Source organism: Taudactylus pleione, unplaced genomic scaffold, assembly GCF_031769625.1.
Source record: "Taudactylus pleione unplaced genomic scaffold, aTauple2 ptg000046l, whole genome shotgun sequence".
Lineage (NCBI taxonomy): Eukaryota > Metazoa > Chordata > Amphibia > Anura > Myobatrachidae > Taudactylus > Taudactylus pleione.
In genome coordinates, this window is record NW_028284448.1 from 3,743,935 (window position 1) to 3,771,427 (window position 27,493).

At 42.9% G+C, this 27,493-nt stretch overlaps 1 protein-coding gene across 1 annotated transcript in view; it reads right to left on the reverse strand.

Annotated features, from left to right (window-relative positions):
- Positions 1-7,666: 7,666 nt before the first annotated feature.
- PREP (prolyl endopeptidase) overlaps positions 7,667-27,493 on the reverse strand; it is a 126,838-nt gene continuing 107,011 nt past the window's right edge. Inside the window, exons 12-15 of the mRNA XM_088460439.1 lie at positions 26,295-26,389; positions 23,524-23,655; positions 14,402-14,558; positions 7,667-8,268 (exon numbers count right to left, since the gene is read on the reverse strand). Coding sequence (XP_088316565.1) covers positions 7,974-8,268; positions 14,402-14,558; positions 23,524-23,655; positions 26,295-26,389 — 679 coding nt within the window. The 3' untranslated portion in view covers positions 7,667-7,973. The remainder of the gene's footprint in view (positions 8,269-14,401; positions 14,559-23,523; positions 23,656-26,294; positions 26,390-27,493) is intronic.

Genomic DNA, 27,493 nt, shown 5'->3' on the forward strand with positions numbered 1-27,493 from the left:
GGAGATTTATAAAACCCTCCAAATAGGACAAGCAGAGAAGCTGCCACAGCAACTAGACTCCAGCTACTATTTATCTTAATATAATAATGCTTTTTTTCTTGAAGACCTCTCAAAACAGTTGTTTCCCTGTATGGATTAAGAAAAAGAAAAGAAATAGGAGAAGAATGCGTAAGCTTGCAGTGTGTCACCACCACCGGGAACACCACGTGCATATACACTGACGTGCCAAAAGTCATGGGATAGATGCCTAGTATCGTGTAGGACCCCTTCAGCTGGCAAAGTGCAGCAAGTAGATGGAAGACCTCTGATGAGATGTTGACATGGCATCTGGATAGCTTTCCACAGCTCCCTGATATATGTTGATGCAAGATCTTTGGTGCCAAACAGCTGCTTGACACTTCCCATAAATGCTCAATTGGGTTCATGTCAGGCGAACGTGGTGGCCACACCATTCGTTGGAACTCTTCAGAATGCTCCTTGAACAAATTCTTCGGACCGATGACAGAGTACATTATCCTGCTGGAATATTCCATCACTAGGGAGTACATGAAGTCCATGAAGGGCTGAAAATGGTCATCAAGCAATGCAACATAGTGGTTATGACGTGGCAAGGATTGGGTCTGCTGGTATCCCTGAACACATCCCATACCATTATGGAACCACCACCAGCCTGCATGGTGCCTTGTTGACAACATGGTCTCATGGATCTGCACCATACCCGAACCCTACTATAACCCAAAACAACCAGAACCATTACTCATCAATGTATGGTTACACCACCTACCATTACCTTTACATACTACCTTTACATACTATCTATAATTTGTTAAATACTTACCTCTCAGGAGTCCCATGTCGGCGGTAGCAGTGCTGTAAAAATCACCAGCAAAATGGCACGGTGGCCATTTTATTGTCATTTTGAACATGCGCAATAAGGAAATAGTCAGGAAAATGGCTGCTGCTTCATTTCTCTGGTGACCTGTGCTTGCGCAGGAGATAGAGAAAAGAGATAGAGTCTACTAGTGCCCAAAGTGTACTGCTGTCCTCAGTGCACTGCCGGGTAAAGAGGTGGCCCCGCATGGAGACTGCAAACGGGCAACCTCCTCTCTTAATACGCCTCTGCATATTATTCCATGACTTGTGTCACTTCAGTGTATGTATGTACAGTATGAAAATAGCAGCTACAAGTATTTAAAGATTGTTATTGTAATCCTAGAACAGAGTTTCAGGACTTTCTAGTGTATAATTACTTATTCCTATCAATTCTCATTAACATTCTTCCCATTTATAAATGTTCTACTCTATTGTGCAGGCTGTTTCAGCTACCCCTATGTTGCCTCTTCCTTTTCATAGTGTACATCTCCTTATCTCACATACCTTATATGCACTCTATAATAATGTCCCCCATCTCCTCTATATGCAACATCTCAGCTCAACTCTTTCCTTCATTGCTTCCCCTGACTATACCTTTCTTGCCTGTTTCCACCTGTACAATTCTGTACCCACTGCACTCTCCTTTCTCTCCAGTCTGTACAAGCTGGGACCACCCTCTCACCCATGACACTCTTCCTGGTACTCTTACCCATTTATTTCCTCCTGGTTGCTGGCATCTCTGACAACCACAGGCCTAACAAAAGATCAAATAAACATGTTTGTCCTTCAACCCAAGAATTTCACAACCACCTCGTACCTCTAACTTCATTCACATCTTTCTGCTTCCCTTCCAACCCTTTGCCTGTGCATTCTGGAACATTACACAATTTGCATGGCTTTACTAGAAAGCTGTATACTTTTTGATCAAACAACATTTCCAAAATTTAGTTTTAAAGGAACCCTGCAATTGTAAGTCAGGTTTGTGAATCTATGAAAAGTGTGCCACTCAGTAAACATAAAAAGACAGTTAACTGTATCAAATATTAAATACTTTATAATGCTGTTAAGTGGTTAGTTCCTTAACAATATCTAACATTAATTGTGCCATATATATAAAATTTCCTACTGTAATTTATTGAACTCACCTTTGTTTGGTAACTCTAAAGAACAAATGGCCTGTGGCCTAGTACATTTTCATGATTAGGAAATGCCTAGGACAATTATAATATCATGCACAGAAGTATATTGCGGTATATTGATCATTGCTGAAGGCTTTTCATTAGCAATTCTAGAATATTTACCAATTTAAAGTTGATCAAACTGTACTGCTGTTTGTGCATAAAAGGAACCAGTCTTGCTAAGCAAGTCAGACAACACACACCTAAAGAAACCAAATTGGATTGTAGAAATGACCTTGACTTGAAAATGTCCTGGTTTAAATGCTACCTTCTAAAAATAGACACAGTTGTGCCTGACCTGATATAGCCACAAGCTATGGAACAGTCACTGAATCCAATTCCAACATGAATACATATCACATTATTATGGGATGTGGGATTTGCATTAGAGGCGACATAAAAAGGCAGTCAATGAATGCCATGTGTTGAATCCCTCATGTTCAGTGGATGAGAAAATACAGGCAGATATATGAGTCTCAAAGCTGTAGATCTTCAAATATACCAATAATAGGATATTAAATGTATGTAGTATCCATATGTAAAGGTATAACTGTGCATGCATTGAGTGATGACTGAAACCAATATACTGTACATTTATATAAATATACAGTACTGTGCAAAAGTTTCAGGCAGGTGTGGAAAATGCAGCAAAGTAAGGAGGCTTTAAAAAATAGAAGTGTTAATAGTTTATTTTTATCAATTAACAAAATGCAAAGTGAATGAACGGAAGAGACATCTAATCAAATCAATATTTGGTGTGACCGCGCTTTGCCTTCAAAACATCATCAATTCTTCTAGGAACAAAGTCAGGGATTTTGTAGGAATATAGAGCCTGATTCAGGTTGGATCGCAAGGCTGCGGACGCAGGCAACCTGTTGATGTTTGTGTTCTGCGCATGCATCGCAATGCACATGGGCAAGCTGGCCACTGCGACCGGGTATGCGAACGCAGCGGACCACAGAAATGCATGACAGGAAGCACAGTTTGGTGGTTCCTTCGACCACCCCCATGGTGGTCGAAGGACTGCAGGTGTGCTTGTGCGTTTGAACACCGTTACAGGGGCATGCATATTTAAGCCAAAGCAATGGCATACACAGCAAGAGCACTACATGGTGACAGGAAGCTTAGCAGGTTGTGAGGCATGTCATGCTCAACCACAACTCTGCGTATGGATTCGATGTTACCGATGTTTTAACTGACTTGTGGATATATGTAATGGGAAGTAGGCAGCTTTATAAGCAGATGGGCTCCTTGATCTAGTCCTGCGATTACATTCATTTGCATATTTTTGCAGCGAGCGGGTGCGTGCAATTGCAGACTTGTGATCCATGCTGAATCAGGCCCCTAGTCAGGTGTAATATTAACCAATCATACCAAACAGGTGATAAAGATCATAAGTTTCATATGTAGGTTGAAACACAGTCATTAACTGAAACAGCTGTGTAGGAGGCTTAAAACTGGGTGAGGTACAGCCAAACTCTGCTACAAAGATGAGGTTGTGGAAAACAGTTCATGTCACAGGTCATACACCATGGCAAGACTGAGCACAGCCACAAGGTAGTTATACTGCATCAGCAAGGTCTCTCCCAGGCAAAGATTTCAAAGCAGACTGGGGTTTCATGATGTGCTGTACAAGCTCTTTTGAAGAAGCACAAAGAAACAGGCAACTTTGAGGAGCGTAGACGCAATGATCGGCCAAGGAAGCTTAGTGCATCAGATGAAAGACGCATCATGCTTACTTCCCTTCAAAATCGGAAGATGTCCAGCAGTGCCATAGGCTCAGAACTGGCAAAAACCAGTGGGACCCAGGTACACCCATATACTATTCAGAGAAGTCTGGCCAGAAGTAGTCTTCATGGAAGAATTGCGGCCAAAAAGCCATACCTTTGATGTGGAAACAAGGCCAAGTGGCTAAACTATGCATGAAAACATAGGAACTGTGGTGCAGAAAAATGGCAGCAGGTGCTCTGGACTGAGGAGTCAAAATTTTAAATATTTGCCTGTAACAGAAGGCAGTTTGTTTGCCAAAGGGCTGTAGAGCGGTACAATAATGAGTGTCTGCAGGCAACAATGAAGCATTGTGGAGGTTTCTTGCAAGTTTGGGGCTGCATTTCAGCAAACGGAGTTGGGGATTTGGGGGCTTATGTATCAAAGCTTGATGTGAGATAAAATTGTGAAATATATATCACCAACCAATCAGCTCCAAACTATCATTTCTTAAACAGCCTGCAAAATGTAAGTTGAAGCTGATTGGTTGGTGATATATATCTCACATCAAGCTTTGATACATATGCCCCATGGTCCGGATTAATGGTGTCCTCAATGCTGAGAAATACAGGCAGATACTTATCCATCATGCAATACCATCAGGGAGGCATCGGATTGGCTCCTAATTTATTCTGCAGCAGGACAACAACCCCAAACATGCAGCTAATGTCATTAAGAACTATCTCCAGTGTAAAGAGAACAAGGAGTCCTGGAAGTGATGATACGGCCCCCACAGAGCGCTGTCCTCAACATCATCGAGTCTGTCTGGGATTACATGAAGAGACAGAAGGATTTGAGCAAGCCTACATCCACAGAAGATCTGTAGTTAGTTCTCCAAGATGTTTGGAACAACCTCCCTGCCGAGTTCCTTCAAAAACTGTGTGCAAGTGTACCAAGAAGAATTAAAGAATTGATGCTGTTTTGAAGGCAAAGGGTGGAAAGCATTCTTACTCTGCTGCATTTTTCCATACCTGCCTAAAACTTTTGCACAGTACTCTATGTCCATACTAAACCGATGTGGCAATCTAGAGGTAACTTGCAACTAGATCTTTAAAGTAATGTATTCAGCACATGGGACAGTGGGCCTGATTCAGAGCTGGACGCTATTTGCGCTCGCTCGTCCAGAAAAAGGGGCTGGCTATTTAAATTGACCGTTCGCTCTTTGCGGTCTGTTGACGCCTCTGTGTCTGAACGAGCGAACAAAACATGCGGTCTTTTTTTTTTAAAAAACGCCCCCTGGCCGCTCGCATCCTACGTCATCTCCGCTATTTGATTAATCAAGTACATTGAAAGGCGTATTAACTGCTCGCAGTGCTTGTGGTTGGATTTTTCAGGCTAAGAAACAACCAAGTGACGTGGTCGATGATGCTGCTTTGTTAATTATGCACACCCTTAAAACGCCCGTTTTGACCGTTTGGCACGCCTGCGTTCGGATCACCACTACCCGTTTTCAAGCACCTTCCCCTGTTACCACCCACAAACGCCTCATTCTGTCACTCAAATTAGCAGGCATTCGCTATTTTGCGAGCACATGAATTTCGACCGCACTGACTGGTTCGCGCATGCGTATTACGAGCCGTACGCATGCGCAGTTGTGCGAACATCGCTCGGAGCGGCTGCTTACGAGCGGCTCTGAATCAGGCCCAGTGTCATTGTCAGTTACTCAAAGCATATGATAGGCAAACAGCCAGCCATAAGCAGACACCTAGTCAAATCCTTTCACAGCAGTGACAATCCCAGTTTAAAGTATGCTTGACACTGCACAGCAGTAGCTGCAATAGAGTACAGCAACAAACTACATTATATTTGACTGTAAAGACACAATAAAAAAAACACATTACAAATAGAATTTGGAGTGTGTGGGGGCGGGTGAGTCGTCTCTGCACTGTGATTAAAGCCTTGTACCATAAGCATGGGGTAGCAGTTCAGCATAAAGGGGAAGAAAAACTATTATGCCTTCTTAATCTAGTTAATTTAATTAATATACTGATATTACATTTCAGTCAATGTCAAAGAAAAAAGGGTGTATTTTGTTTAAACAACCCCCCAGATTTGACCTGGCCATCCACAGCTGAAGACTTTGTTTCTCTTCATCGCCATCTTATGTTTTGCACTGAGTGGAGTTGGCCACGTGCAATAAAAGACAATAGATCAAGAGAATATTGCACTCACTAATGATAATTAAGTGGTTATTTTTCTTTTAAGGTGGCCATATGCATTAACACAGCAAACTGGCATGTTATTGCTGCCTGTGTAGCCCCAAATTCAGCACACTGCCCCACACAATGAGAAAAAAAAAAATCACGTGTCTTTTACAGCATGTTCGTAAAGCTGATCAACAAGTGACAACTATATGCTGGTATATAGAGGATCTGTTAGAAAATAGCCATTTTCTTGTGTAGCCAAACTGAAAATATCCACATCGGCCAGTGTGTGGCTATTATTAGTATTAACGCATAAGGAATAATTTAATTAGATGTGATGTACTGTACATCATGTCCTGGAATGGCACCTCATGAGACTACCAAGTAGCTGATTTTTGCCTCGCACTTATAGAGGAGCACAGGATAATCATCAATGTAGAGACTACAGTAAATGGCGAATATCTGCACATTGGAGTTCGGCAGCACATCAAGCTTATTTGAATGACCCAATGGTGTTGGCTATAGCTCAGTGTCTAGTGCAGAATAATCAACTGAATAGATCGACATATATCACCAAGTGAAGAAAGAAATCAATGCATGTGATTTTTTGGAGAAAACAAGGTAGTTGCTGGCACCCAAAGTGTCTGCATCTAGGAGAGAAACGTCCCAAAGCCTTTGATAGGTAATAGAGAAAAGGGGCCGTCACTCTATTGGATGTTTCTTACCTTTTATTCTGTAATCAGCCTTGTGTAAGAACTAAGATAATGTCCAAGCCACAGTGATAATTTGAAAATATATAATTTATTAATTATTCCAATAACAATATTAGTATCCTGGAGTGAACTCTTACGGTGGATACAATGTAGTTATACAAAATAAAAGGTAATACACAAAATGGTATCTTGGAGTATACTATTCCTATGACGAAAAACCATAAGGAGGAAACGGAGAGCAGTATATACCTCCTGTATTATACAGAATTAAAAAAAACAATCCTATTGGATAATATATAGAACATGGAACACATGGATGAAAGGTAAAGCATAAAATAAATAAAATCTACAATATCACTTGTAAGTCTTACACAAGGCTCATTACTGAGTAAAAGGTAAATACAATTGAAAAGAGTGACTCTTATGAGACCTGTGAGTCAGTGCTGGAGACACCCTACTTCTCTAGCTGTGCGATATATTTTTTGGTAACATTTATTACACTACCTTATAGTTAAATTACCAGTTTTATAAAACGTGTCCTTTGCATATGGTAAATAATCCCAAAAAATAAATCTAAACTGTTTACTTATATAAAGCATTTGTAAAATAATCTTTATGCAATCTAATTGTCAGCATAAAATGGAACCGCCAGTGAATTATGAGTATAAGGCAAGGTAACATTTGAAGTATAAATTAAAACGTGTGAAAATGCTCTAATTTCAAAGCAATGATTTACATTTAGCCTTTCCGGTCTTTTACAAAGCTTCAAATGCAGACACCGGCCCAATGACCCTACAGGAAGTATTTATTTCTCAGACGAGGAGCCCCTTCATATCTAATGTCACTTTCTTTATGGAATGATATGCAAATACCGTAGACATGGACTTACACTGGACAACAGTGCAATTCACAGGTCAGGACACTTCTGGAAAACTGTGTGAATGACAGGGATAACAACAATAAGTATGTGAGATAAAACAAGAGAAAGCAATGGAAGCAATTTTTTTATTTGATATGTAACAAACATTTAGGCATTTTGAATTTCATACTTGATGTGAGAAGTTAAGTTTACTTTTAGTTACTGGATGGCTAAGACCAACACCTTAAAAACATAGCGCACGAAAAGAGAGACACCCTTCATATGCCTATATAGAAAAGGAAATCTCCATTTCTCATACAGTATATCTCAAGTAACAGCGACAAATGATATCCAGCTCCAACACTTACACGTGAGCATATTGAATTGGTCATGTGACAGAAAAGCCCTTGTTTTAAAAATGATTCCCAATAAGTTTTAGTTACTCAACCCAACTGAGCTGTAGGCATTGTGCAATGAAAGCAAACATGTCAGAGACTTCCTCAATCACTTTAGCGGTGGGCTTTCCTGCCCCGTGTCCAGCTTTAGTGTCCACATGAATGAGGAGTGGATTGATCTGCTTCGGACTTTGACCCACAATGTGTTGTAGAGTAGCTATGAATTTCAAAGAGTGTAAAGGAACAACTCTGTCATCATGGTCAGCTGTGAGAAGCAGCATAGCTGGGTACTGATTCCCATCTTCCTCCGGCACCCTGATATTATGAAGGGGTGAGTATCTGTAATGAAAGATATAGATCTAAGTTCTCATAATATAGTAACAAGTTCTCAAAATACAAGTATTATGCATGTTAAATCCTGCACACCATAATATCAATACAGCAATGTTTAAACATCAATAAACTAGAAATTATGGTGCATACACACGATCAGATTTTTCCTTCAGATATGAACGATAACGATTTAAAAATCGTTCAGTCGTTCATATCTGAAGGAAAATCGTTCATATCTGACATGCCTGAACGATGGACGATCAACGATGCGCGTTCCCGTTTGTCAGATAATGATATCTGACATCTGATGGGTTTGCAGTCAGACTTGGACGATTCCATTCATTTTAATGCAGTCAAAAATCGTTCAATCGTTCAAATCGTTCAAAACTTTGGTAAAATCGTTCAAATCGTTCATCTGACAAATCTGACAAGTCTGACAAATCTGACCGTGTGTATGCTCCATTAAATGCAACTAAACAAAGAAATTCATAGACCATTCACAAACAAGCATGTTCATGTCTACCAAAACATGTATGTAAACCAGAATATTCTGACAACAAATGTTTGTCCATACGTGTTATTGTTCATATAGATGAAAATACAGTGACATCCAGTAATTATGGCTTTACCCCCACTTAACCAAAGTATCTACATCAAAATAAATGTATATTTTAGATCATTTATGCAAATGCTGCTACAATATCCTTCCCTGGTGTACATTCGTGCATCCGAATGTGCAAGGACTGAGATGCCTACTTTCAGCATCCGTAGACTGAAATACCGACTGGTGCGTCTGTCGGCGCACTATCACTTGCACCATTAAAACTTGCAGCAGTCCTATGGTAGTTGCAGATTATCCATCTGAGCATGGCCTCCTATGTGAACGGTTCTGCGTTTATGAATGCAACCACCATCAGCAACATGCCTGCGACTCTCCCATAAGATGCAACATCTCTGAGCGAGTGTTTAGCCTCCCCCGTTACCTATCCCAGTCACCGTCCAGGAACACAATGTACGAACAAAATCGGGATGCATGCACAGTGCAACTCAGACGCATGACTAGACAAAAAACATCACTTCACTACAATATTCAGTATAAGGTTCTGTGTCTGACCCGCGATCCCTCATCACTAGAAGTGACATCACTTCACTCGGCAAAAGGCGGATTACATAACATGCAAGCCGGGAACAGAAAACTATTGCCTAGGAAAGCATCTTAATGCACTGTACATCTATTCCCCAGGTGAAAAAGAGCATTGTACTGTACAAATTAATAAACACATCTGGCAGCCAAACATATATATATATATATATATATATATATATATATATATATATATAAAATAACTTTTATACAACAAAATAGATGAAGCAAAAGGGCATAGAAAGCGAACATTCAGAAAAGCACTAGAATGACTAATCATTTGTATGGACACTACCATGAAGAAAACAACATAAGCATTAGCCCTTGTTAACCACACATCCAAATAATGAATCCAGAAGGATTCTCTGTAAAAGTGAGATTTACCAGCTAGAGTGGTTGCATCAGACCACGCCAAGCTGGGCTTTTCCTGACAGTTGCACCTGAGGCGACTGTGTTGGAGACAACTGCCGAAATAGTGCTATTCAACAGCCTAAAAGGATCACCCACCCACGAATGCAGGAAACAGTCTTCCTGCAGCCGATCTCGGGAAGATCAGGGAAGCCGCAGCTTCTCTTCTCACCCTGGCAACAGGAATTGCAAGAGGTGGTTGCGAGAGGCGAAAGTAATCACCCACCAACCTCGGCTGACTGCAGGACTGTAGTGATCTGTGCAGTGCATCTGTTCGGATGGGTTTGCCGCTGTTTTTTTCAATTCTGAACTGAAAGATCAAAACAGACGGCATTTAGAGCTGTAAAAACTGACTGACATGAAAAAAGCTGAAACCCAACAAGACACAGGCAGCTTTTTTACGGGCAACACGGCGGCAATGTCCGTTGGTAACCGTTGGTTTTGGTTTAGAACCAAATCCAACGGTTAGTAAATTCACCCCCAGATCTCAATACAAATGAGAATCTGTGACACTATTTGAAAATTGCATTCCAACATGATCCAACCACCCTGGCAACCTGGAGCAGGTCTGCAAGGCACAATTAGCAAAAATACTCCCAAACAGTGTGCAAACCTGGTAGAAACTTACACAGACAGAGCCGTAACTAGACTTTTTGGTGCCCTGTGCCAGAAAGAGCATTGGCGCCCCCCTCATTTTTCAAAGGGACATAATGCACCCAAAAAAAGTGAATGGCCTCATGGGGAAGGGCCAGGGAAGAGATAGAAGCCAGGAGATGCTGGGGATGAAATAAGAGGAAGCTACAAGCAAGAATGATAATAAATAGAAATTTGACAGGCCCAAACAGCACCCCCTGACTTGTGGTGCCCTGTGCGATGGCACCGGCTGCACTACCCTAGCTATGGCCCCGGCTGCACTACCCTAGCTATGGCCTTGCTTACAGACTTAAAGCTGAAATTGCAGCAAAAGCGTTTTTTGCATAGGTTGAATACTTATACTTCATTACTTGTCAGCAGATTAAAAAAAAAAAACACTAAAACTAAAAATATTGTTTGTACGAGTTTGAAAATGGATTTTAAGAATCTGGTTCACAATAAAAATACTGTCTGGAACAATCTGTCTCTCTTTCATAGTACAGACAAATCTGCTGACATTTTAATGGGTTGAATAGGGTTTCAAGGAACTGTATATCTCTATTATATAATCCTCCTCAATGTCTATATAGCAGGTGGACAGAGCTGGCTGCTTGACTTCCAGACACAGTCTCTCTTCTCCCCCCAGTGCTGTTTGACTGCACATGACTGTATTCTGAGCCCTGGCAGCACTTAGAGCCAGTGAAACCCCTGTCACCTGGTTCTTAAAAAAAACTAAAACAACTAAAAAAAAAGTCAAACGTTGAATGGGAATGGGGTGAGGTTATTGGAATGGCCAAGGTGTCAAATTGGATCATCAGCTGATACATTCTGATATCTTGACCACCCTAATCACTGGACTTCACCCCATGTTATTTGTCTGGTTCTTACAAAAAAAAAAAAGAGAAACCGACATCAGATCTGAGAGACCGCATTAGAGGTCATGTGCTGGCTATTCCACCTGATATGTTGTGTTCTGCTATAGGGAATCATGTTATTGACCATAATGAAGGACACCCTGAACAACTGTAATGCCTTTCAAGTGAGTTGTGTTGCAACTGTGCTCCTGGTGACAAAATATGCAATATTTCTTTCAATAAACGGTTAGCGCATTCTCGAAGCACCTGTTGTCCAAATTCCACTACAAGTCTTAGAGACCGCTCCAGAGTGTCCCAAGTACAGATGCTCTGCCAACACTTGCTTTTATTTGAGGTGTTATAGTTATATTGCTTTGCATAGGGGCCCTGTTGCAAGAGTGGATACGTGACCAGCAGCACTATACAGACTGGTGGCATCAGCGCCATCACCCACCACTCACACCAATGCCGCTGTGTGCCCTGAGCACATACTGCTATGTACTCTATCCTATTCACATGAACGCTTTTTTGTCAAGATTATATATATATATATATACACACACACACATACACACACACACATATACATAGTGTTCCCGCTAGGCTGTTTTAGCAGGGCGCGCCTTCTGGAGGGCAAAAAGCACCCTGCCCTCCAGGAGGAGGGCAAAAAGCGCCCTGCCCTAACAGCCTGCGGGAGCCGTTCTCACCCGCGGAAGGACAAACATGCGGTGATCCGGTCACCGCCGGAGAATAGACGCCGGGCGCATGCAGCGCTTGGGGGCTGCCCGGCATGTCCGTAAGCGCCGGGCACGCCCCCAAGTATGACGAAAAGGGTACGCGTCTTATAGACATGCCACCTTTTCATAACCACGCCCCCTTTTCGGGCGCGCGCGCACAACATTGCCCTCTCTAGCTCCGGCGCCCTGCCTGCCGCCGGAGCTAGAGGGAACACTATATACATACATACACACATACATTTCAACGCCTTTAATTTGCGTTTTTGTCAAGATATATATATATATATATATATACACACATACATACATACATATATATATATATATATATATATACATACACACACACAGACTGTATTTTATTTGTCCTCTTCGAGATGGCAATCCACCTTAATTGAATTTGTTTGCGGTTAGCAACTGTATGTAGACTTGGCACTTTCATGAGTATCACTGTTCCCTTTCAGGAGGTGACATCATAAATGGTGATATCGGTTAAGGTGCCTCTGGTATACCAAGTTGTATACCATAGCAGTGAACTAGATCTTTGTTCAATTTGACCACATACATTGGTCAGCACATTTCAATGATTTCATAGATCCAGTTCATTGGCAGCACAATCAATTAGATAACATAGGAACTTCTAAGTCTGGTGGCTAATAACTGCACATACTGTCACAATTGCATTTATCAGCAGTGCAGGTTTTTTGCTTTCAATCAGATGGTAATCTAGAAAGCATATTGTTTTGGGCCTCTGTAAGCAATATTAAACAAAGTAGAAGCCACAATCACTGACCATTCCAGGACACCATAACAGCCACAGCATGCAACCAACACCACAACACGCTGCATCATATTAAACATATGCCATAAAAGTATTATCCACCACATCAAGTAGTTCATGGGAAGATGCGCACAATACAAACCTGATATCAGCAACATTATATTTCATAGGTTCTCGGATGTAGGCAACACCATTAAAAATGCAGTGTGACTGAGAACACATCTCTCAGCATCCGGCACAGTATTTTTTCCCTGCTGTATCAGTGCTAATGTATACCATTAAAATGCAATCAATAAGTGCTTACAGTATAGGATTTCAAGTTCTCTGCATTTAGCAGTACACATTATCATTTAGTGCATACTGTAGAAACTGTATGCTACAAAACTATCAGATTACTTCTTAGTAAGAATAGTTACTTGTTCTACTAAAATAATTAAATGACAAATGTAAAATGTACTGTATGTCTTTGGAAAAAATGCATCACATCACCATGTCAGCAAGTCAGGTTTGTTTTTTTAAACAAGTTGATTTCATAGGTTTGATAATCTTTTAATTGATTAGTTTGTGAAGCGGTTATTGTCCTTTTGGCTTCATACAGCGAGATTGGGTTAAGGGACTCCGAGGATTATGGGAAGCTGGAGCAGTAGGTAAGCAGCAGCAGTATGGACAAGACGGAAAGACTTAGCGGTACAATAATGAGTGTCTACAGGCAACAGTGAAGCACGGTGGAGGTTCCTTGGAAGTTTGGGGCTACATTTCAGCAAATGGAGTTGGGGATCTGGTCAGCATTAATGGTGTTCTCAATGTTGAGAAATACTGGCAGGTACTTATCCATCATGCAATACCATCAGGGAGGAGTCTGATTGGCTCCAAATTTATTTTGCAGCAGGACAACAACCCCAAACATACAGCCAATGTCATTAAGAACTATTTTCAGCATAAAGGAGTCCTGTAAGTGATGATATGGCCCCCACAGAGCCCTGATTATAACAATCGAGTCTGTCTGGGATTACATGAAGAGACAGAAGGATTTGAGCATCCTACATCAACAGAAGATCTGTGGTTAATGCTCTAAGATGTTTGGAACAATCTCCCTGCAGAGCTCCTTCAAAAACTCTGTGCAAGTGTACCAAGAAGAACTGATGCCGTTTTGAAGGCAAAGGGTGGTCACACCAAAAACTGATTTGATTTAGATTTCCCTTCTGTTCATTCACTTTGCATTTAGTTAATTGATTGCGTATTAAACTTGTATTGCAGTAAAGAGGATACAGTACCTCATATGTGTTCTCACAAGTGCATCCCATCAGTACTTCAAAAATGTACACATCTACATTAACTTTATAAAGGTAGTAAATAGCAGTAATAGTACTTGGGTAGTAGGGGATGATCTATATTGGTAAATTGCAGTCATGTTTTTGTATATTTCCAAATACATTACTGCTTAAGTCAAGCAATGAGTTTATACAGTAACTATGCTCTGAAAGCAAGCAAATTAGATGCACTTTGTGTAGTGAAGCACAACGCTAAAAGTTAACACAATAAGGAAATTCAGATACTAAAATATACCACATTTGAAACTTACTTGGACAGCCAGTCAAAGTGTTCTTTATGGTCCGAGCAGCCATAGTCTGTTGTCCATGCATGGCCAATAGTAAACTTGTGGAACTTTAACATGTCCATCACACCAACTTGAGCAATGGCGCATCCAAATAGATCAGGCCGCTGATTGGCACAAGCAGCTACAAAACAATATCGACATAAAACTTTTAGATACAGTAAAGCCTTATAAATCATGCATTGAAGTAAAAGTGCTTTAGATTATCAAACTTCCATCTTCACTTATCTCCAGCTTATTAGCAGAACTGTACCTTGCAAATTTATTTTCCGGAGATTGTTAAGCAAAAATATACTGCGAGCATTTCCAGCTACAAGTCATGTTATACACAACTTACTGAAAACTTACCTTTTTAAAAAAAAACAAACAAGAAAAAACCCAGTTAACTGCAACTATTGCTTCAAGCTAAATATAGCTGGAACAAAAGAAGGCCATAAACAGGGAAATAGGAGAGAGTATTATTTAGAGGCACTAGGATTCCAATTTTAAACTGAAATTATTAAACTTCATACGCTTTATAAATGAATAATGATATCATGTATTCAGCCTTTGACTCCTAATTTTACAGGATCACAAAATATTTGGAGAGAATATAATAAAATTGGATAGTTGTGTTAATGAAAGAGGTGGAAAAGTGGCTTAAAATAAAGAAGTTGAGGGTTTCCATAGTACATAACAGTATATTTAGCTAATTTTGTAGCATTGCCTCATTGTGTGTAATAACAAGAGATATGGTAAGAACTTACCTTTGTTACCTCTGTTTCTACGAAGTCCATAGGGTCCACAGGGTTGACCTTGGGGTATAGGTTGGGAACCAAATCCGGGCACCACGCAGTTAAAGCTTTTAGCTCCCAGGATGCACTGGGTCCACTCTCCCTATAACCCCACCCCCAAGCCAGAGGCACCTCAGTTTGTAAGTAGCCAAAGGCCGGAGGAGGAGAGAAAAAGAGAGAGAAAACTGGAACACTCAATAACCATACTCACCGAAATGGGAGACGGAAAACCGGTGACCAGCCACACAGCCCATATGAAGCCAGGTGAGTCAGGGCGGGCGCCCTGTGGACCCTATGGACTTCGTAGAAACAGAGATAACAAAGGTAAGTTCTTACCATATCTCTTGTTTTCTACTTCAGGGTCCAAGGGGGTCCACAGGGTTGACCTTGGGGATGTCCCAAAGCAGTTCAACCAAGGGTGGGGACGCTCCTGTGCTGAGAGGAGAATCCGTCGCCAAAAAGGAAGCATCCTGAGAGGCAAAGGAAACCAATGCCTAGAACCTTAAAAAGGTGTGGACAGAAGACCACGTGGCCACCTAGTAAGGCAAAACAGCCGAGGCGCCACAGCGAGCCGCACACGAGGGTCACATGGCCCGAGAAAAAACAAGCATCAACAACAGGAAGGCCTATCCATGGGTAGGCCCCTGAGGAAGACCTACGAGGCCATCCAGCCAACATTTGGTTATAGGCCGGCCATCCTTTCCTGTGAAAACCAGAAATCTCAGACCACCAATAAGGAGTCCGATTTCCGTAAGGAACCTGAACGGATCACATAAATCCAAAGAGGCCAGACCACAGTCAATGAGGCCACACCAGCCGAGAGGACTGGGGACAGAATGGCCGTACCATAAGTTCCAGAATAATATGGAACCTGAAAACCACTAAGAAGAAACACAGGGCGAGAGCAACTCCCACCCTGACATGATGCCCTCCAGAAGAGGGAGCCACATGAGAACGCTCCCAATTCAGACACTCTCCTGGTTGATATAAACACCCTGAGAGAAAGAGAGAGCCTAAGCAATAGACCATGTAATGGCTATCACAACCAGCGGTTCCATTGACTGTCCCCGGAGGTAACGAAGAACCACTACTTACTCCCAAGGAGTCCCTAGGGAGGACAAATGGAGGCATAATCAAGAAAACACTCCAAAGGATGAACTGGATACCAGAGTGGAGCAATTCCATATCTTAACCATACTGACAGTGTAGAGATCCGCACTGTCAGGAAGACCAGGCCAAGTGTGAAACCCAAGCCAGCCGGAAGGAATGCCAGAATATCTGGAAATCCTGGACACCGGAGGATTGTATCGACAGGTACAATACCATAAGATTTATGGCTGCCACAGTTTGTGGTAGGTCCCAGCAAAAGCTGATCCATGTGCTCTAATCATTCCAACGATGACAAAGCCAGGGAAGCCGTAAGACCACTGTAAGGACACAGTCAAAGACAAACGACCCAGGTCCAAGGCAAAACCAAGGACCCTGAGACAACAGGTCCGGGCAGTGAAGCATCAGGGATGGAGTATCGATGTAGAGACTCCGAAGATCCAAGTACCCCTGACATCTGGGGCAATCAGGAGCCACCAGCAGGAAAGCATCTCCGTCTCGATTGAAAACACTTCCAAAGACCTCGAGGAAGAAGGGAGACCGGAGAACACAGGTACACAAAGTGGAAGGACCACTTCACCGACAAAGAGTCGCTGAAGGTTGCTTCAGAATCCCCAGAGCTGGACTGTAACACCATAGTGTGATAAAGTCAGAAGGCCATGAGGGTCACCTCAGGGGGGCCCCCCCTGCTCACCAGGAGATGAAACCTCTCTTGGGGAAGAGACTAGTCCCCGGGATGCACGTCGTGACGGCTGAGGACTCCCGCTTCCCAATGGAGAGCTCCTGAAATGAACGCTGCCGAGATGGTCGGGAGGAGACCCTCGGACTATGTCCGAATATGTGACATACCTGTCATTGCCACCAAACGAACAGTGTTGCTAAAAAGGAAGCCACTGTCCTGACCCTGTCGGACTGAACCTTTTCAGGTTCACCGGGAAACAAGAGTTATGCCAGAGTAAGTTAATTGACAGGGTGGAATCGACAGACGTCCAACTGCACTGAAAAGGATTCGATCCAGACACTGTCCATAGCAAAGAAAACCCTGGACGAGATGGCCATAGCCACCCGGACAGGGACCGACTTGCCTCCGGAGAGAGTATCATCGTTTGAACAGTTATCCGACAGAAAAAACTCGTTCCATCTGGAGCTAATACCGGGCGAACTGAGAAAATCGGTATCTCCCAGAGTAGGCCTGTCCCGTCAGGCTGAAGAGATATCCGTAGGTTCAGAAGCAGGATCGGCTGGCAGTCCAGGCCTGCTCGGTACTGGATATGTCGGCCCTTGTAGATGCCGACAGTCTACGAAGAAACAGACCTTTAGGCTGACCCAGAGGACAAAAAAGACTTAACAGACTTAGTCTGAGGCCTTGTAGTGGGCATAGCTGAAAGCGGTAAACTTGTCGTTAGTAATACTGCCAATGTTACTACAATCTTGTCAAGGTCAGGACCAAACAATATCAACCCTAAAGATGGTATCTGCACCTCTGCATTCCCAGAGCGCAGCCATAGGGTATTACGGAGGATACAGTCGCAGCCGGAACTCTGAAAGTTAGGAGACTGGTATCCAATATAGGCATTTCCACCTATGACAACAGCATATATTACGTGAGCGACCAAATACATTTGAACCCCCGACGTGTTGGAGGGGAAAAAACGTTACAAATGCATCAACCCAATATGCAATAGTATTAACCAACCATGCTATAGCCATGGTAGGATGGGTAACAACTCCTGAAAGCAAGTATACTGATTTCAGGCAGAGTTACCACCTACGGATCCGAAGAATCCGACCACGCAGGAATGGGAGGCGTAGTAACGTCTGTAATCAGACGAGTAACACGCCCATCCACCCCAGGAGGGGCTCGTGATGACCCTCAGGGAATTTGGGACAGGAGGCCAAACACTGTTGTAACACCTCCTATCTGGCAACAGCCAGAGTCCCGCTATGCGATCCACCCGCTAGTCAGCAACAGGGAACCCGAAGGCACGCAATACTGAGGGTGTATGATACAGGTGCAGGTCAACATTCACTCTAACCAGAATGGACCTGCTACCAGCCCTAAAGCAGGGATAATAATACCTGAAATAGGCTTCCCCCCGTGTAAGAGGGAAAGAGCCCCGAACAGTACCCAGTTCACGGCAGAGCCAACTGGGAAGTAACCACAGGGCGTCAACCACGCCAATTAGCGTTTCGTAGAAAACGACATCCACCCAGGGTGGCTGTTGTGGTAATCCCTGCAAGGGGAATGACAGACTATTGTGGCACCAGGGGGAATTCATATACTGCGAAAAAACCCTGCAGGGAGCGGTAGTCTGTGTCACAGGGGAAGAGTGCAAGAAGCTGCGAGATACCCTGAGATGAAAAGGGCAGTATGGTGAAGTAACCCCAAGTGAGGTACAACAATGGGGCCCGCCCGGCGATCCGCAATTGAGAGGATCCCGAGAAAACAAACCGCCCAAGGGGGTCGTGAAAGAGGCCAGCACCAGATGACGCCACATAGAGAACCCTTTATGAGTCAAATCCTCCGCACTAACACCTGCAGCACATGACTTGCAGGATAGTAAAAATGGGTGCAGTATAACGCTCTATCTCCTGGTCAGACATATCTGACCAATCTTGGCGGAAATATTAAGCAGCACTATACTGGTCCTGACTGATGCCAAAAATTAGCTGCAGGGACCCATTTTCAGCGTATGCAACACACAGTTCCATCTAAAATATGGCAACGTGCAGCACGCAACAGTATGTGACAAACCACACAAATATTAACAAGTATATAAATGTGAGGTCTCAGAACCACCCTAAGTACAGCTGTATTAGGGCAGATAAAGAAAAGGGATAGATATACACTGACAGGTGAGAGAATAAAGTACAGACAGTCAGCACTAGCATAAGTCACATACAATGCAGATATATACATATATACATAAACATGTCATATAATATACTGCACTATTACACTGCATTCAACTGCCCAGATTCAGTGTCTGGGAAGGCTACAGCGCTGTGTACACTGACCTGATGGTGAGGTACGCAGGGGGACTGGACCAACTGCCATCCTGAGAGATTTCTGCTGCACCACAGAGATAAAATGGCCGCTGGAGACCTCAGAGGAAGCGTGGCCCGCGGAGGAAGCAGCTCAGCGACGCCAGACTATGGATACTGAAAGGCGCGCTGAGCTGAGGGGAGGAGCCGCTGTAACAGGGAAGGCTGCCTCCCCTGGCCGGCTATTAACCCCCGGGACGCCGGCTCCCTGCACCGATCGTTAAGTCCCTGGGGGTCTAGTGGACACACGGGGTATGGGGGGCCCGCCGCCACTGCCGGCGCCTCCGGTCTGTCCCCTGAGACCGGAGGCACAGGACTGCATTTGAAATGCGCGGATCACCGCAAGCGGTGATCCGCGACCTTACCTGCTCCCCGTGGATCCGGCAGCAGTCCTGGGTGCCCACAGAGTCCGGCTAGTACAGACTCTGGGGTCCCGCTGAGATCCCCAGATCTGTACTGGCGTCTCAGCGCCGGCGGGGTGACGGAGCGGCAGCTTAGACGTCCTATGGACAGTCCGACGCTGCCGCTCTGAAGAGTCCAAAGTCCATGGAAAAAACTTTGTCCCTAAAAAAAATAAAATAAGCTTAGGGGCTGCTAATCAGCTCCCCCTGCGCTAACGGTGACCCGACTCCGGCCGGGCACCAACTTAAACTGAGGTGCCTCTGGCTTGGGGGTGGGGTTATAGGGAGAGTGGACCCAGTGCATCCTGGGAGCTAAAAGCTTTAACTGCGTGGTGCCCGGATTTGGTTCCCAACCTATACCCCAAGGTCAACCCTGTGGACCCCCTATGGACCCTGAAGTAGAAACAGTTTATTTACCTCCAGTTGTTAAATATACTTTTCCTTGGTGTTAAGGCACTACTACCACAGTGCATTGATGAATCTGATAACTAAAGTATCAAAATTGTTATTTAGTTGCATTTCTTGAAATATTACTCTCTCAAACACACTTTTATTACAGAGTGAGGCTCAATATAGAGTAACACATTATATACAATATACAGCTGCAGAGATTCGATCGTAGATCTATATAACTGAGCTCAGCGCAGCATGATAGAAGCCTTTTGTCGCTGCCACAGCACTGTAGTAAAGGTGTCAATGATGATGCAGCACTTTAGTATATTTTGCTTACAATTATCATGTCGACATGGTCGTAATGTTGACAGTTATGTTGACACTGACCACACCAATATTCATCATGTCGACACTGATGAAATGTTGACAAAACGTTCCATTTGTTTTAGCGTTGACTTAGTTCGACGGTTCCGAATTAGTCAGTCAGTCACCCAATGGTAACTTCTGGTTGATTCTAGGGCAATATCGCTAACCTTCCCCTTAGTGCCTAACCGTAACCTCTCCTCCTGCAGCCTAACCCTACCCCTCCCATCTCCTCCCTTTACCATAATCGCCGGCTGCTGCAGCCTAACCCTACCCCTCCCATCTCCTCCCTTTACCATAATCGCCTGCTGCTGCAGCCTAACCCTACCCCTCCCATCTCCTCCCTTTACCATAATCGCCTGCTGCTGCAGCCTAACCCTATCCCTCCCATCTCCTCCCTTTACCATAATCGCCTGCTGCTGCAGCCTAACCCTATCCCTCCCATCTCCTTCCTTTACCATAATCGCCTGCTGCTGCAGCCTAACCCTATCCCTCCCATCTCCTCCCTTTACCATAATCGCCTGCTGCTGCAGCCTAACCCTATCCCTCCCATCTCCTCCCTTTACCATAATCGCCGGCTGCTGCAGCCTAACCCTACCCCTCCCATCTCCTCCCTTTACCATAATCGCCTGCTGCTGCAGCCTAACCCTACCCCTCCCATCTCCTCCCTTTACCATAATCGCCTGCTGCTGCAGCCTAACCCTATCCCTCCCATCTCCTCCCTTTACCATAATCGCCTGCTGCTGCAGCCTAACCCTATCCCTCCCATCTCCTCCCTTTACCATAATCGCCGGCTGCTGCAGCCTAACCCTACCCCTCCCATCTCCTTCCTTTACCATAATGCTGCTGCAGCCTAACCCTAAAGTCTGTGCAGAATGTCATCATTATAACGGTCGGCATTGCTGTGTCGACAATACAAAATGACCGTTGACATTTGTTACTGCTGACATAATGACTGCATCCCTGATTTGTAACAAAAGCATGCATGGTTAATCTTCATAAAATAATATTTTAAATAAATAAAACAATATAACAGTTGTGCATTACATTTACTGAATGAATCTTGTTCTATTTAATGCACCAACCACAAGTTAAACACAATGGTGAAGCCCAAAGTGACCTCTGATTAACTCAAAAAGTGGAGACAAATGTAAGCAACAAGCCAAACATGTCTGACATATGCAGTCACTCCCTGACAAACACAAAACAGAATGGCAGAGCATGAGACCCAAGATAAATAGAAATGGGTTTGAAGTGAAGGGTTACAAGAGATTCTTTCCTTCTTTCTTTGCTGTAGTTCTGTATTATAGGTAGTACAGCTACCATTAATACTTTTATAATTTAATTTGCATTTATCATAAAACCAGTTTAAAAAAAATAAATAAAAAATAAATAAAGTGGCTTTAAAATTATTAATGTTTTCCCCTATAAATAGACCAGTCAGAATCTGACAGGAAAATTGGTTTGTGTTCAAGTTGGAGGATTTCCCGGACACCAGCCCTGTGGAGTGATCACTGGTATAAGAGTATCCTGTCAGAGGAGTTTACAAACTACGAGAAGAGTTTATTGGGACTTTATAGTGCAGTGAAACTACAATAAATGTGTATTTCCAGGCCACATTTATGATAAAAGGAAAAGGGCAATTCAAACATTTTTTTTCTTAGAGAGAAAGGACAGAACAAAATCTATAGGGAACGTAAAGATCTTCGAGCTGCTTCATCTTTAAATAATACTAAAGAAGGAGAATATAGTGCATTGAATGTCAAAGCAGGAAACGTGTGTAGGTCATCTGCTGAGATAAGGAGGTAATTCAGTCATACAGAATTATAGGTCTTTCCCCTATAGAATAAAAGAAAAAACTGAACCTATTTAAAGGTATGAACATTTTATTTTTTATTTTATTCGCATAATTTTACAAGTAAGTTATCCAGCGCAGAGAACTATAATTCTCTACATGACGCTTAATATACGTGGGACCTGTCATGCTTCTTCCTTGAACAGGGTAAAAGAATATATAAACCATAGTCCAATGGAACTGCATCCCTAATGGGCACTCGACCTGAGAAAGCGATATGAATACACATGTTTAAGAGTGTTTAATTACTCCTTATAGGTATCATGGAAAATAGAATAAAAAAAAAAACAATAGGAAAAATATATATAATGCAATCACTGTACACTGGGAGAAGAGGAAGGTCAGCACACAGGGCTAATCAAAGAAAACCACTTTGACACTTAGTGTTTATCTTATGAAATTGACCATTCTAACACTGATACATTTCAGTTATTGATAAGAGTAATGGACACTTTTGCAGTAATGATTGCATATAAATAAAATTCCAATAATTGAATATGTGCTCATATTAATGTTCAAATTGATCCCGGTGTATGTTGAAAAATAAAATTGGTGCTCATTACTAGCATTTATCCATATAACACTCTTCAGCTAATTTATCTAAAGCAGTGTTTCCCAACTCCAGTGCTCAGGGACCGCTAAAGCTGGCCACACATCTAAAGAGTCTCTTTCCAACCAGCCAACTAGTTGGCTGCTTGAAACGAAAATCTGGTAAAGTATGACAGCAAACGTCAATCTGTCATTGGCTCCCAAACGCTGGAAAACTTCAGACATATTGGTTAAATCACGATTTTAAACTAACTTGTCTGAATGACCAAATTAGTCTGCTTTGTGGCATTTGGAACAAACAACCGATTGTTGTTTGCTCACATACATTACTAAAATTCTTGTTCCAAAGAGCCAGCTAGTTGACTGGTTGAAATGATCTTTATGGATAATGTTTAGATGTGTGGACAGCTTAACAGCGCATAATTTACAGACCTCCTACGTATTCATTACTGGCTGACACACCATAGGTAGTGCCAATTATTTAAATTGTGATACTGGGGAGATCTCGAAAACATGCACTGTTAGGGAGCCCTAAAAGTAGAGTTGGGTGACTCTGATCTTCAATACATAGCTAGTTATTTCTATAATGTAAAGAAAACATACCCACTAAAAGTCCACCATTAGAACCTCCATTGATGGTGATCTTCTGCGGAGAGGAATATCCTTTCTTGATTAAGTATTCAGCTGCACATTGGAGGTCATCAAAACAATTCTGCTTCTTTTCCAAGATACCAGCTGTGAAAAAATAAAAACCAAATTAGAATATTGTATATGTGAAGTACCTGTTTCTATGGAATCGGTATGAAATACCGCTGGACCCCTTGCCGGCGGTTCAAATCCCGACAGCGCCTGGCAGGGACGATCGGGATTTCTTCCTCTAAGTAAGTATTGACTAACCTAATCTACCCCCTAACCCTCCTTTAGGGTGCCTAACCCTAATCCCTCCTCTAAGTGTCTAAACCTAACCCACCCTTCCCCGCCGCCCAAACCTAAGTCCCCCGAGGAGGTGCCTAACCCTAACCCTCCCCCCCCGGGGTGCCTAACCCTAACCCTCCCCCTAGCCTAACCCTAACCTCCCGGGGGGGTGCCTAACCCTAAGCCCCCCCCGGGAGCCCTAAATCTAAACACCCCCCCCCCGCCCCCAAGGCTGTCCACTGCGGCGCCTGGCATGCGCTCGAACGGGATGCCGGGCACCGGTCTCCCGACGTCGGTCAAATGACAGGCATCTAGATTTAGGCGCCTGTCATTCGTCCCTAGTCGGGATAACAGTGTCTGGAAGCCGGCGGTCGGCATTCTGTCCACCGGCTTCCTGAACGTATACCGTTTCTATAGTCACATTAGCTGTAAAGGAGAACTGTAGACCACACAAAGGCTGGAGAGGGCACAGGTGGGGCATGAGGCTGGAGAGGGAAAAGGCGGGGCATGAGGCTGGAGAGAGACTGTGGAGGGCATGAGGCTGGAGAGAACTTTGAGGGATGGGGCTGGAGATAGACAGAGGAGATTAGTCTACAGTATATAGAGGCCAGAATAGCTAGTGACCCGGTGAATGATGGATCAAACATACTAGTATATTATATACTTAAGTGCCAGAAAAACTGACATACTTGTCTAGTAATGTGTAGGCTCTCCTTTCAATCATGCTCCATGACTCCTGAATAATGGTCCACAATTCCCTAAATATTTACCAGTGGTGATACCCTGCCATTGATGGAACGTTGAACTGAATTCCACATGTGTTCTTATTGGGTTCAAATCTGGCAAATTATGGGGCAAACTCATGATGTCAAACTCAAAGGAATGATCCTTCAGACATAATTTGGTATATAAATATACAATATATGCCCGTATTCAGTTTGAGGCGAAAAGTCTGGATCTGTGATACTTTTTTGCTGATGACGTAATTTTGGGCTGTTTTGTTTTTACCCCGTATTCAATTTCAAAGACTTTCCGCCTAGGTGGAAAGTCAATGCAATGTAATAGGCGAAAAAGTTTTGCCTATGAATAGCAGGCGGAAAAAAGTGCAGAATTGGGGTTTTGGGGTGCAATATTGCGGGAACCCCCGTGCAGCCTTCAGACAGCCCCCCAAAGGTAAACTGTCAAAAAATGTTTAAAAAACACTTAACACCCCAAAAAATCACTTTCATTTTGGGGGCGAAAAAAAAAAATGTTGGGGGACAAAGTTAAAAACTAGCAAACTTGACTCTGGGGGGTCCCCAAGTATGCCCCAAGCGGTTTTTTTATTGCAGGTGTTTGCGGCAGGTGGATTTTTCACGATTTTTTCAACTTCACTTAGCAACTTTTAAATATACTGACCCCCATTTTCAAGTACCCCAAATTTGATGGGATAACTTATTTTCTGGAAAAAAATACTCCTGAATACTATTCTGCACCACGTATAGAAAAACACTATTTAGCAGCTATCAAGCCTGTTTAAAATCACCAAATACCTTCAGCAAGCCAAATCGGGGGTACCATAGGGAACCCCCATGTCAGAGCATCTTTTGAGGGGTGTCAGGCTGATTTCCCCAAATCTGACAGTACTTTCCGCCTGTTCAAGTTTTGCTGGGTCCCGTTTTCGCGTACTTTCAAATTGAATACGGGGTAAAGCGGGCACGCGCGCGATAATTTTTCGCGGCCCAGACTTTTCGCCTATTTCGCATGTTTTGCAGGCGGAAAAGTATTGCGGCTTGGCTCAAACTGACTACGGCTCATAGTGTGAAGTTTGGCACTCTGGTTAAAGGGAAACAACCATGGGACTTTTCATTGAGGTATGTAATAATAGAATTAATATTTTTATGCAAAGAATAGTGCCCCCTTAATGATTTAGATATAGTTCATTATTGTTTTAAATAAATTATGGTGGCGATTTTTTACATTATACATAAAATAAGATCCAACAAAGGTGAGAGACCTCTCTTCTATTAGGAAAGCAGTCATTGGAACATTAAATCAGTTCACGTCACATCCGGAGCGTTAACAGCAGCCTCAGAGTTGCTTGCGGGTCTCGAAGTGCATAGCTACAGGCACTTTACACTAAATAGTAGTTCAATGCACACTGCTCTATTTGTGCAACAGTCCCACATCTCCACCAAAATGCTTTACACTATTTAACGCCTTCAGATAATTTGCTGTATAATGACCAGATACATTTTAGAATTTCACTATGTTTTGCTTTGTTGCGAATTGGATGTTTAGCCTCTTGTTGGATCAGGTAGTTTTTAATTTTATGGTTATTGGATAGGGTAAAAACAGGCCATTTTTAGATCATTAGTGCAGCCCAGAAAGCACATTGTCCTGGATGTATCACATTACATACATTAGATTACTGTCAATGTGAGCAGAAAAATCTAAAAAGAAAACTATAAAGTACTAACCCTTATGCCAGGTTTCACCATATTCTCCTCCACCACGGATGTTGGCAATAGCAAGAATCCCACCTAAGTGCCTTACAAAGATCAGCCTGGATACACTGGAAGTAAAAAAACATTAATACAATGTCAAATCTCCAATGATTTATAATATTGTTCCAATGGCCCGGTTATAATTCAGCAACAATATACCCTGCAATTTACATATCAATGGCACATAGCTTGCACCACAATACTATCTGTATTTACATTTTGGCAACACATCTGTACCCTGTAACAGGAACTGCAAACTCTCCCAGCATTATTATTGTACAGTACACCTTACTTTGCTTCCCATTATCCTTGAACATCTAGAAAGCTACAAATAAATTATCCAGTTTGTTTGCTGTACTCTGCACCAGCAGCTCAGGTGAGGTGTTACAGATTATACTACGGGTCCATTTGTATGGGGTAGAGGTACCTGACAAGGCTGCCCACTTTCCCCTGGTGTATTTGTGTTGGCCATAGAGCTGTTGGCGTGATTGATGCACTCTGACTCTCGTATTTGTGGTCAACAGTCATACTGCTGTTCTTGGTTGATGTGAATGGTTCAGTGGACAGTCTTCTTAATGTATTAGACACCGTTGGACCATTTTCTGGCTTTCTGATTAATTGGACTAAATCCAGTATATTTCTCCTTTATGGTTCTCTAGCCTTCCGGTTCACCCTCCAAATGGAACTTGGGGTTCTGTTATGTGTGAGTTTGTGCAACTCCCAAAACTACTAATTATGTGTGGGGAAAATGCAGACTCATTTATGACTTAATCCAAGCCACAGGGCGAATTAACCTTTTTAACACAGTCATCCAGCCCCCCAAAAATTATAAGTAGTACAGAATTCCCTTGTTTATATTTCTAATGGGTGTCTATACAGCTACTGATAGAATTATCTCCTCTTTTTTGTGGGGGAGAATTCAGTTCAGTACTCTTAGTAGATCCAAGGCATATGGGGGTCTGGCCCTGTGCAATCTGAAGCTCTATTATTTAGCCTCTCTTGTACATCTGGGGGACTGGATGATGGGTTATTGGGGTACCATATTAGCTGGCCTACTTGCAGACCTGATAGGGTTCCCTTGACATCCTTACAAGTGTTGCTGTCCCACTTTTCCAGCAGTCTTCTGTTATGTGGCAATTCATTTTTTGGTGAGGTTGGGGCGGACTCTGATG